The following is a 13,466-nucleotide window of genomic DNA, read 5'->3' as shown; positions in this document are numbered from 1 at the left end:
TCTGATCCATCTCAGCGATTTATTTTTTGCAAAATTTCTCTATATTCTACAAGAATCATGTGAATCTTCATTGCACGTGTGTACAATAATTGTTAAAAATATGAGAGTTTGATAAGTTGATTTTCAGTAAAATACTTTTTACGTCATTAAAATATTTCATTAAAATATAAATTGAATATCCTAATTCAATATTATAATTCTCTCTTGTATCTTTGATTCAATGTAATATACAATAATTTAAAACACATATATAGAATGCTTTTATTATTTTTGACGACAATTTTGTGATGATGAAAGATTGCATTCATATCTAAACTATATTTAAATGCGAAAATAACTTTTTGACCAACGAATTCGAAAAAATATCAAACGAAAAGATGAAGCGTAGAGCAATATATATTATGTTCGCAAAATAGACATGATTGTTATCGAAATTTTTTTATTGAAATGACATTATCGCACGCTTCGTGTGAAAATTTTGTAATAAATTAACGTAAACCGAGAAACAAACTTTTACAATTGGAGATTTTCCTCTCGTTACACTTTATTAATATTCTATTATAAACTAAACATTCGGAAAACAAGAGATAGATATTTGAATCACACACTTTGAGCTCAAACACTCGGACCGAAATTTGCGAATCAAATGCGGCGCGGGAATAATATACACGATAAATAAAATGCAACCCTCGCACATGAACCACCTATCCGTGTCTCTCTGTGTATATGGCGTGTCTATTAGGTTCACGGAGAGGAGGGGGAAAAAGACAGTGCGTTTTGATGGTGGGACCAATGTCGGCGGCCCTCAGGAGGAGGAATGGTCTTGGGAGGCCGATCGGCAGGGTAGCCAAGACAGCGCGACCAAAGACTCCGGGATAGACACTTCTAGCACGTTCACGAGCAGTGAAGACAGCAACAGGGGCGATCTGCCCAAGGTACGGGGCCGGGTTACGAGCGAGTAACGTCAACCGGCTCGTAAGAACGCTAGAGAAACGCTTCTCGAGTTTGTAGCGAGTAGATCGCGGTCGATGGTGGTGTAGAAGGCAGGGGCCTACGATAGACGGAGTCTAAGAATAGATCGCCGGTACTTTTCGCCGGAGATCGAGTAAAAGGGGTTTTCCAACGGTACTTTTTTGTTGCATCGATCGAGAGACCGCACGATACAGATGATATATACTTTTTATTACGCGCTCACGCTACTTTTATAGGCGCTAATCGCGCCGGATACGTCAAAGCGGAATAATAACGTCGTCCAAAGTGGAATACGGTTACTTTCTTTCCAGCTCCTCGCTTTGATAGCGTTAGCAAAGAGGCATTGGAGGGATGGCTTATTGATTGATTGCAATTAGCGTGCAGCACGTGTAATTAGTTATTACTTTCGGATTACAATGTGTGCCAGGAGAGGCGAAGTTTCAGGGAGGGAAAGTTATGCTGAATTGATTGCCAAGATACTGATTTGATGTGCGAGAATTCAGAGAGGTGTAATACGCCGTAATTATCAAGTTACTGAACATTTGATTTTTTTTTCTTTTCTTTCCTCCACTTGGTGCGGACAGGAGAGAACCTCTTTTGCTCGATTAATCCTAAACTTCGTGCTTAAAGGCTTGTGTGCTTGTGTTCGTTTTTGATCTCGAGGTTTATTTGTATAACTTATTTGTATCACATCGACTTTTTTTATATTTAACATATGTATATAAAAAAAAATTTGAGCTCATCTAAATCCCTGAAACTGAACTCACGGAATATCTTGATTATTGATTTTCGATTCTTAAATGATCGATTTGACACACAAATAATTATTTATTATCATTCCTAACGAAATCTTTTAATGGAATTTTGTGAAAAAAAAGAACAGGATTATTTTACTACTCACAATACTCCGTGAATTCATAAGTTTTAAGTAGAGAGAAAATCGTCTTTTGAACTACAACTCTTTTGCGTCAGACTTTTTTCGATCCATTCCATTGTGCCTCTTTCCGACTGAAATCTACTGTAATTTTCAAGAGTTTTGCAACGTAGATTTAATAGACGACGACAAGATTTATGTACTTTTAAACAATGAATATCATTTCTGACATTCATTTCTCTTCTACGCCACTTTCAAGTTAAAATACATTATCTAGTTGAATTTAATTTGCAACTAAAAAAAATATATAAAAGAACATATAATTGCAGGTAATCGATTCGATATTAGAGGTCTGAATTCTTCTGCAAATAATTGGAAGCATTTCGTTTCATATGTAATCTATTTTGCCAATTTTATTTAAATTTAATCTGTGATTGCACAATTTCGCGGAAACGGAGGATATTATACGCAAAAGAATGAATAGATTTCTTAAATAATAAAAATAAGCGATAAAAAGAAGCAATTACGGCTTGATTGCAGGTTATCGTTCCTATTCTTCGGTTGAAAATACCAGTTAAAGTGATTCGAGCACTATCTATGTGAATCGAATCAAATTATATAATTGACTACAAATACTTTTATATGAGAACAAAGATTATTTGATTTAATGTTTATTTCTATCGGACAATTTATAGCTACTGATCAATATTCCCAATTGTATCTTCCAACTATATTAATTGTAATGATATATAAGATTTATTTCTCCAATTAAGAGACGAATAAATAGAAATGTGCTGCAAGTAAATCACCTAAAGAATATTTCATTTAATTTTTTTATCAAGAATATCACACAGATTTACGTGTTAAGTGATTGCAAAAAAATAAAAAAACAGATTTTACGACCGCGAATCTGACAGATGCCGTGATTTGAGTAAAGTTTATGAACAATGTTGCGTACACGGCTCATCGTTCATGATATATGAAGGAAAATGATAGACGTGCGGGTCGCGTTCCAATTATACGAAGCAAATAATCAGGATTAAATTCGCCGAGAGTAAACGATCGGGTAATTTATTTAGCGACGACTTACGTACTATCTCTCTAAATGACTCTGATCGCGGTCAATCTTTCTCGCTTTTATTTCCCAAACGAGTCACGTTGCTTTGCGTTACTGGCTTTCATTCTCGCGGACTAGAGTGGAAATCGCTCCCGCGAAGGTATAAAAAGCAGCGAGGAAATTAAATACCAATCGTATTCGCGTATCTCTACCGACGAGCCAATCGGAGCAGAAGACTTGGCGACGCGGGAAATTAATTCACGCAATCGATCGATAATCATCTCGGCAGACGCGGATCTATTTACGCATTTACCTTGTTGTCATCCCCCTGTAGCTTGGTAAATCTGAAAAATTTGACTCGAAGCGGACTATCGCGCCGATCCAAAATGATCCAATTAAGGAACCGGCGAATATTACCAGGCTCTTGAAACAAAAGCGTATCTGTTTCATAATTAATCGAATTGGAACGCGGCCAAAGGGTATAACAACACGGACGAGGCTTGACGACCTCGTTAGTTGTCATCTCGATCTGAGCAAAGGATTTTTTTTTAAATATCTCTTCTCTCAATTGTTACGATTCCGAGCGGTTAACTGCTGTACCAATGTATTGTAAAAGATTTGTATTTAATCGTTTAAGCGAAGAATAGCGTAATTGCTGTTCTGACATTCGATCCTGCCGGTTCTACGATTTCAATATGTCTGCTGGAATTCCGACCTTTTGCAATTTGTATCATTAATACAAATACGAGCGAAAGGATCGTTTTATTGTAATGATACTAGTATTTCCAAACTTATTTCACACATTTTACTGGCGTAAAAGCAGAAATGGATTATAAAAATGTAAATCTATAAAAACATTTGTGCGGTTTTTTTTTTATTATGGCCAGTTCTGTGGATCAATTCCCCTAATTTATCATAATAATGTCCAAGCAGGATTAATGCGACTATTATTGCTATAATTAAACACGTTATAATAAAGAAAAAAAGAACGCTACGGATGGAAGTTTGAGTTAAAATTCGATCTTACAAGACCTCGAGCTTGTTGTGAATCGCGTGTATCGATGATAGAGCAGCTCTATTCGATAGGATAGAAACCAAAACGAGGCGACCCCTCTCCCTAAAGTAGATCCACCTTGTGTGACGTATCGTTCTCAGGTAGATACATCACGCGCTCAGGATTTTTACGCAGTATTACGCATATCCGACGACCACGCAGTGTTACTTGCATGCCTGTGTGTACACTTTTTTTTTGCATTTGCCTTCGAAGATTTTCGGAGACTGGATGTACCGCTTGCCAGTATGGAATGTCTTATGTACACTGTACAAGATTTGCTAGTTTCACGCATGTATCGCATGTAGTAGTGTGTGACTACTAATTTTCATTCTTATATATGCTACATATTACAACAGCACGTATTGCTTGCCACGCTAATTATTCTCTATAGTCTAATTATTAAATTATAATATTAATTATAATATTAAATTATAAAATTTCTCGTCGAATTATGTAGATAGTCTTTTTCGTTGAGAGAGTACGCGAAAAAGACATGTATTTTTATTTTCCAAGAGAGAGAAAGAGAGCAGCTCATCTCGGATAATTAAAATTTCTATTCTCATTATTATAATATATTATAATTTATTGAATGATATTATATTATATTATTTTTTATCGATTATATTAATATTATTGAATCTTTGACGCAAGTTGCCTAAGTGTATTCTCTCAAAAATCTTTCATTGACTCGAAGAATGACACATTGCAGCCTTCTTTATGCTCAAATTTTTTTGATAATGCGTGAAAAATGTATTATTGCAAAACGCAATGTGCGTATGTATGTGTATGTAATGAATATTGAATGCAAATAGTTGCAATGCATTTTTCAGTAGGATTAAGTTAATGTGTGTAGTATTTATTTTTTATTTTAGTTGTTTTAATAGATCATTATAATGTGGAAATACGCCAGAATACTGGAAATTGAAAATTATATCTCATAAAAACGACATGTGTCTTTGGATCATTTTGCAAGTTATAACAAATTATTTTTAAAATGAGACATTAAAAGTAACTAATCAACATGCGTTGGAAAAACATTTTATCCTTTCCTGACAATTAAATCTAAGATTTCTCTCTCCAGAATTCGGACGTAAGTTCCATGTGATTTTTGGTTTACGAAAGCATGCGACACTCGTTATCAGTAAAAGAAATACTATACGCGCTCCGTAGCACCCACTGTCCTGGCAAGTGAGTGAGGACGGTCAGAAGATCATCGGCCACATGGTTTTGCGAAAATCGGCCGGTTCCGGAAGCTGCAGTAGTATACTCGGGCTAAAAGTTGTCGGTGGCAAGCTACTGGAAGACGGTTCCAGAGGCGCTTTGATCGAGAAGGTGAAAAAGGGTAGTACGGCGGACGTAGAAGGTCAACTTAGACCCGGTAAGAGGATTACAAAGTTCAAATCAAGCGATTTGGCGACTTTCCGAAACACGCGAGTCGCGGACAATATGTATGTTACTCATAGGAATCGCGATTATCGCGCGCGAGCGAAAACACACGAGACATCTTTGACGCTACGTTTTAGAGAAATTGCAATTTCGATAATTAATTGCCAGACATATGTATATATATGTATATATATATATATATATATATCTTGAATCACTCTATAAAATTACGAGAAAACGAAAATGAAAAGAGCTTATTCTATTTGCTGAGAGGATCGGGAAAAATAGACTATATCCGATGTACAGAGTGACAATGTAACGGAATCTTCCTTGCATCGCGTGTCATATCGACAAAAATCTTGCGCTCGCGTCACTTTGAATATTTTCAGTGCTTTGAGAGCGCACCGTACAATCGCGTGCCCCATTTCCATTCTCGTGAAACATCCGTAGGAACGAATCGGACGCTCGACGATTTCTCGGGTATTCCCTGCGGCTGTTTCAGGTGACGAGGTGATCGCGTGGAACGGGAGGTCCCTGCAGGGCAAAAGCTTCCGGGAAGTTTACGACATCATCACCGAGTCGAGACTGGAGCCGCAAATCGAGCTCGTAGTTGAGAGAAAATTGTCCACGACGACGACAGGCATGACGCCTGCTGGACCGGGCCCGTCGACGCCCATGGCGTCCAGGCGAATTGTCGCTCAGAGCCAATGGCGACAGAAACACGAGACCATCCCCGGATCACAGCCGCATCACAAAGGTGACTATGCGCTCGGCACGTCTCGTTTTCCGATTCTTGATTTTGCTTCTGTGTATCAAATATGTCGTGAATATAGATTATTTCATCACCTGTTACTTTCAAAACTTGAGATTTTCCTTGCGTATGATTTTAACATATATATGTATGTTAAAATCATATGCATATCATCTCATTGATTTAAAATCTCTTTCTCCTACAATAGGCTGACACATAGGGTGTCACATGTTATTTTAATAAACATTGCGAGAAGTAAATCTTATGAATATAATTGTAGAAAGAGATGAGGTAGACTGTGTTTTAGATCTTTACTTCTTATAGAGTATGTAAATTTAAATGTAGTACATATGCACAAGGAGCTATAGAAAAATATGTTAGGAAAATACGTTGCTGTAAGCTAAATATGATTAGTTAGGAGTCAAAAGTATTCCTGGCACTCATCTCTATAAATTCTTTCGGATAGATCAATGCGTTTTGTGTTTTTTAATCTACGATTTTTTCCTTTTAACATTTTAAAAATACACATATATATTCATATACAGAATATATAAATAATAAGAAAGATTGCGAGCATATATTATGCCGGGAATAAAGTAGTACGCGTAATATCTACGACGATTTAATTGGACAGATCATGAAAGGGCTGAGAATTAATTATTCCGATTCGATGGAATATTTATCGATATCAATTAAATCCCATTAGCCGTATTCTTTGAAGTGACGCGAAATTATGAGGCGCATACTCTGTGTTCCTCGCATAAGTATACATTAAGCATTATTATTAGCATTATATTATTGGAACCGACGCTATTGTCACACGGATTGTATGATTTTTCGCATTCCAGGTCTTAAGAAATGTATTCTATGGGGTAGGCTTCACAGACAAGGCTCTGTCTTTAAACTATTTCAATTGATCTCGGTGTCTGTTTTTTCCTGTATCGTTAACCCCCTCGTAGCTCCGATTGTGGTCCGTTTAGTGGGATTTTTTTTCTAAATCTCAATAAACGGAACCGGAGAGATAATTACATCATTATTACGCTACAAATCGTAATCGATAAATCGCATGGCGGAGCAACGAAAATTAATCTATCACTTATTCTGCCTTGAGCATAAACCGTCGATGTTTAACGTAGACGTAGATCGTAATGCTAATGCACCCCTTCCCCTCGTTAAAGAGCACCGTTGTATAGGTATAGTCTTATGGGAGCAACAACTATATATTATATACACATAAATATATATATGCAAAATATAAAACCGCCAATATCCCATCGTACTTCTTCTCTACTTGTAACGAATATGAATATTTCCGTACGATCCTTACGAATAAGTATAACTTGCTGTAATTCACCGCTATGTCTATTATCAATGTGTATCGATCTAACATTATTACAACAGCTTTCTCCTCTCTTTCATTTTCTTAACTCGTTGTCACGGATTTCCGTGATCATGAGAACCTGTGCATGCGGATTGCACTTCTTTAAAGGACGTGGGTGTGTTTCCAGAACTGTTCGGAAATAGTTTATCGATTTTGTAATATCCCCCTTCCCTCGGGGGTTCGATGACGCCGCAAGAAATAGAGAACTTGATTTTCGTGACTATAATTTCACTAAAGTATCTACAATCGGCACAAATTTCTAAGATAGACGTTCCAAACAGACGATCTAATCCTTCAAAGGTATCTCGAGTATCTTACGTTTTGATTTTTTTCTGTGTTGTTCTGTTTTCTTTGTTGTATTTATTTAACACGCAAGGGATGAAAATTTATTTCCGTTCACTCGAATCACCCCGATTTTTTCTCTTCTTTACTTATGTATTCATTCATTTATATCGTTTTTAATTTTGCCTTTGTTGTCGTTTTCTCCCCCTCCGAGCACACCCTTCCCCCTTCGTGAATCGCTCCAAGATCGCAGGTACGGAAACGTTATATCCTAGTCGACACCGCACGATCACTTGCAGAGTTGTACGACGCGAGGCGTGAGAAACCCTCGGTTTTAGTGACGTCACCCGGCTCGCCGGACCTGCATGCCCAAGGACGCGGTCGACACTCCCGACATCCAACCGGAAATGCGAACGTGGGCGGCAGCATTCAAGTGAAGCTGGGTTTCGATCCCATGGGACTTCAGCTGATCGTCACGATAATTTGTGCCGCGGGACTCACGCCCAAGAGCAACGGCCAACCGAGAAACCCTTACGCCAAAATCTTTCTGCTTCCTGACAAGAGGTGAGTAACGCAAATGCAGGTCAATTGTTTCGATCAATTGGGAATTTTCAATCGAGATTCTAAATCGAGTCGCGCGATCGTTATTAAATTATTGTAAAGCTGCAGATAAAGAAACAAAACAAATTGTTTGATGAAGTTTTGGTTCTCCGATTCGTTAAAAATTCCACTCCAACTTAATTATCGAACAATTATTCGATCGATGGTTCTTAAAACTGATATTTATGTGTGTGTCCTGAAATGTTGCAGCGAGAAATCGAAACGGCGTACAAAGACCGTGGCGAATACAAACGATCCTAGGTGGAATCAGACCTTCTTTTATAACGGAGTCAGACGTTCGGAATTGAGGAAAAGGGCATTGGAGATTACGGTCTGGGACTACGCGAGGTACGAGGCGAACGATTTTCTCGGCGAGGTTGTCCTGGAATTGGCAGTATGTCTCTTAGACGAGGAACCAGAATGGCATTCTCTGACCGCTCACGGAGAACACCGGCACGTCAGGTATGAATCGCACTCGCGGATGCTAGTAGTTCCGAGATGCCAATACTAAAAGCGATCAAATAAATACCTCGCATCGATACGAATCTCCCGCGGGATGTTCGACAATGTTCTCGTCCCTGCTTACGATGCGACATTATCTCGCGAGTCCCAGAAATTTGCATGCCAAAACTCGAGAATATCGAAAATGGATCTTGAAATCCTCTGACAGTTTTATTTCTAAAGGGACTGCGAATAAATTTAATATCGCGAAGGGAGACTTTCGTTATCGAGAGAGTGTTAATATTATATTTTTCTGCAGACATTACCAAGATTCTGATGACGTGCCGGATCATCATCTCAGTCCACCGTCGACCACTTCGAGATTAAGTGATTCCGACACCTCGGAGTGCGATATTACGGACTGCGACGTGTCGAGGGAACAAAGAAGAACGGCTGACGGTGCCAGCATAAGTAGTATCGGCAGTTCCTCTAGGTAATATCATCTCTTGAGAATTCTCTGTAGTACATAACATATATAAATCTCAGTTTGGCGAAAGAGTATTATATCAAGTCGACGGAAATGATCGGTCAACTTTAGATTTTGCGTCCAACACTCTGTAAATTCGTCGTGTATAAACCGGAATTCTTTTTAATAGGAAACACAAGATCGCGTGTTGGATTGATTAATAATATCTTTATACAATTGTGTCGAAAATTGATTAGTTCTAATTGTTTAAGTATGCACTGCGGTCAATATACCTGACCGGTGGGAATTGTGTTAATCTGACAGCGTTACTGTCTCCCCCCTCCCACGACTTAAGATCCTGTTTACAAATCTCATAACCATTCTATGTAGCTGTTGCCGTAACAATCATTCTCGTGTTGCTTGCACGTCGCGACCTTTCCATCGATAACAGAGGAGGCATATTTGGCCTAAAAAAGTTTCTGCGCGAGGATTTCTTCCGTTATTATTCCGTTTTCTTCCATTAAAACGAGGCTAAGTTGTGTAATTAAATAATTATTAGAATTTGTACAAAGGGATATTTGTATAAAAATGGAAATTTTGGTGTTTTTTTTTTACTAGATCGCATTTTGAACTATTTTTATCAATCGTTTGTCGTCAAGTTATTATATAATTAACAAATAATTACATCGCAAAGTTATATCACAGTTCTTGTAATGATATGAAAGTAGTTGCGATCGTACAAGGTTCAACTTTCTTCCTTTTTTATACGATTAATAAGCAAGCCAAGTGGAAAAGAGAGAGAGAAACAGACACAAGTACAATATACTATATAATATAAATTATTACGAACAAAAAAAAAGATGAGAGTCGAACAAGGAAGGGGTAATCGAAAGAAAGAGAGAGGGCAAAAGCCAAGTTATAAAACTGGGCAACAAGCCAATTGACATAGCAGTTGGCCCGCGACCATCGTCAGCTCCGGAAGTCAGCCTTAAAACTCGTATCCATATTAATATTCCAACGGTGATGTCCGATCGTTATTTGTGAGTACAAAGTGTGGTTTTCACCAAAGCTTTCGAGTCTTCGTTCTCTTATCAAACGGAAGAAATAATAGTACATATCGAAATGAAATAAGGTAGAAAATTACTCAACAATAAAATGTTAATCATCTGTGATAATGGAATCATTTTCAAAATTGCACGGATATTAAATTATTTCAAAGACAAGAGATAGATATTGTTTTGCGATGAATTATTTATTTGCTGTAAATGCAAAACTTGCACATATTGCATATCAATGCAAGTATTCATCATTAATAATGACAAAACTTTCTTAATAACGACATTAAAAACTTGCTTAATACCGACATTTATTAAATGTACTTGCGACATTTATAATTATCGAATATTTGGCAAATTGAATTTTTCAAATTTACATCTCCCAAACGTTTAGATTATTTTAAAGAGTTACTTGATTATAAATTTTTTCGTCGATGATACGCGAAAAATCGAGTCAATGTAGTGGATCGAATGAAAAAACGTGTGCTATCCTCGATAGGCTTGGCAGGTGGAGTGGCAGAGATGGGGATAAGCCGAGATACTATCCGGCATCGCTCTGCACTTCTTTTTATACCGAACAGCTTCGATCTGCAAAGTGAGCGCTTCTATCCCTAAGCGCGCATCAGCCTCTGTAAAAGCTGTCCCGAGTAATTGAAACATTCCGGTGTTCCCCTGAGAGAACGGCGGACATCCTGCGCATTTTTAACAACCTTCAGTACCGTCTAATGAGATTATTCGAAAGGGTTTCGCCGGTTACATTAATAATTCTTTCGTCAAGTCGATAATACGATATGGACGATGCAATTCGATAAAATATTTTTATTAAGGATTCTATCCAAGAGCACTCACGCACAAATTATTATATTTAATGACAAAGTAGAAAGGTAGCTTTTTTAATAGGCGGATGTATGTAAAAAAATTGTTTGCAAAAGGAATTTATACACATTCGTAATTGTATATATCTTACTTGATTTTTTCTATCGTGTTGCTATGATGCTATAAATATTGAGTAAGATATTGTAGAAAAAAAGCGCTCCAAAACCGATATAGATCTCCTAAATTCTCTAATATAATTCATTAATTAAATGAAATACTTTATCAGAATTGATATGAATTTTATTTGCTTATAATTTATTCATTTGAAGTATATATAATGCATTTATAACTTGTTTATATGCTGAATTAGCTTGTTTCGAATTCTCAAAGTTCAAAGGTTTTTATTTCTGTGATTTTCTTTTGACCATTGCATTGTACAATCTAAATAATAATAAGTGTATATATATTTTATAACTATTTTTATTATGTTTTTCTGCTTTTTTAAAGGTTTCTAAATCTGCTTTTATATTCTGAATCTGTTTTTATATATTAATTTAATCTCTGTTTTATTTTTATCTTTATTTATTTGCAGAGAGGATACGGTTAAAAAATTCAATTAGAATTTTCTGACATATCCTGTGGTTTATATATCGACATAATTAACATTTGCTTCGAAATGTCAATTTTAAAGTATAAGTAATGTAAATTGACTAATTTAATTACATTTAAAAGATTTTAATTTAAAAACATAAAAAGACGTACGTATATAATCTTAAAAATATTAGTTTTTATAATATTAGTTTTTATAAATATTAGTTTTTATAAATAGAATAGTACGCAATTACGTAGTAATGTAATTTATCTGAAATTCAATAACTCTTTTTCAGTTAAATAATTGATTACAATATTTTTTGCATATTTTTATCGTATTTCTATAATTTTTAGTGAATATATCAAAATTAATTTCTCACACTTTAATTTTTGTCCACTTTACAAAAAGATTATTTATATTCAAAAGTTTAAAATGATATCAAAACTGATAAAGAATAGTTTCCAATAAATATCTGCGGGTATAAATTCTTATTTTGAATTTTTAACTAGAAGCTAAAGCCTGAGAAATGTCGGTTTTGGCAACTTTCTTCAGCATATATATACATGTACATAGAAATCTATATCAGGCACAATATTTTTTGAATAGACAAATGTGTATGAAATATGTGTATGAAATATTTCAAATATTAAAGTATAATAAGGCGAGATAAGAAACATTATAGATACAATGATGCGTTGGCCGCGGCCGCGCCCGCTCGTTGATTTTAATTTTAATCGTGTGCTTTGTTATTTATTTTTTAGGTTTCATAATATGCCGTCAAATTATAAGCGGTACGGCCATTACAATTTATATTTTCTCCTCCTTCATCACGCAGTCACACGTCTTGCATCCTCACCTCGCTAGGTTACAATGTCGCGCGTAGATCAGTCAGTTAGTCATGTGACAAGAAAGAGAATTCGCAAAGTAGTAGAGACGAGACTACGGGACAACGCAAACTGACGCGATCACGTAACTAACTCAATCTGAGAACAGATAACAAGAATACGAGAAATCTTTATTCGATAGGGATATATTTCTAAGGACTGATAAAAGGGGGGTTGGGGGGAGCAGGAAAAGTGTTTTCGGACAAAGAAAGAAACAGTGACTATGATACAGACGTCATTGGTGACAAAAAAACAATCATTGGCATTCAACTTTCTATCAATTTTCCTGTTGCAATATTTTGCGCATGACATGAATATCACAAATGTATAAAAATGTACAGTGTTTCACAAAATTCTCGGGGCAATTTGTCTTGGTTCTTTGCTAAGAAAGAAACGCGCGAAGAAAGAATATTAATTAAATTAGCGAATCGCCATTCATGTAGGCACTTTAGACGTCATACTGTCATTGCTTCTTGCATATTATGTACGTTAAAATCTTAGATGCGACGGGACATGGCTTTTAGAATGCTTAGTGCATCGCGACGCATCGGCCGGGGTGGATTGAATTTTTCTCTCTCTTTGCGAGCTTTTGATGATGACTGCAATTATACGTCGGGCGCTATCCAATTTTCGAGACTGTCTTGCACGGACACTTTGCTTTTCGTTGCCAGAAACAGTGAAAATTCCATCTCGGGATTTTCTATCAACACACATTTAGCACGATCGATCATTGACGTGCAATAGTCGACTACTTACGCAGTCTTGGCACCCATCGAACGCACTTACACGGCATATTCTCAGTTTTACGGCGACTCGCGATTTCTTCTTTTTATGGCGCGACTTTGATTTTTGGCA

General features: G+C 36.5%; 1 protein-coding gene across 15 annotated transcripts in view; it reads left to right on the top strand.

Annotated features, from left to right (window-relative positions):
* The window catches only part of Rim (Rab3 interacting molecule), a 68,093-nt gene that overhangs the window by 31,023 nt on the left and 23,604 nt on the right, over positions 1-13,466 (top strand). For 8 of the 15 annotated variants that reach the window (XR_014435518.1, XR_014435517.1, XR_014435516.1 and 5 more), the window contains exons 7-14: positions 743-935; positions 5,128-5,335; positions 5,846-6,100; positions 6,943-6,966; positions 8,057-8,321; positions 8,568-8,819; positions 9,118-9,291; positions 12,489-12,518. Coding sequence is in view for 3 of the 15 variants with exons in the window: in XM_083080791.1 (XP_082936917.1) it covers positions 743-935; positions 5,128-5,335; positions 5,846-6,100; positions 6,943-6,966; positions 8,057-8,321; positions 8,568-8,819; positions 9,118-9,291; positions 12,489-12,518 (1,401 nt within the window). In the remaining 12 variants the exon portion in view is untranslated. The remainder of the gene's footprint in view (positions 1-742; positions 936-5,127; positions 5,336-5,845; positions 6,101-6,942; positions 6,967-8,056; positions 8,322-8,567; positions 8,820-9,117; positions 9,292-12,488; positions 12,519-13,466) is intronic. The other 7 variants (XR_014435519.1, XR_014435527.1, XR_014435526.1 and 4 more) reach the window with 5 other exon arrangements.

The sequence above is a fragment of the Camponotus vicinus genome, unplaced genomic scaffold (genome assembly GCF_025532165.1).
Source record: "Camponotus vicinus isolate PSW18456_S1 unplaced genomic scaffold, iyCamVici1.0 SCAF_10, whole genome shotgun sequence".
NCBI lineage: Eukaryota > Metazoa > Arthropoda > Insecta > Hymenoptera > Formicidae > Camponotus > Camponotus vicinus.
Note: the sequence above shows the minus strand (reverse complement) of the source record. Positions and strands in the feature narration are given on the sequence as shown.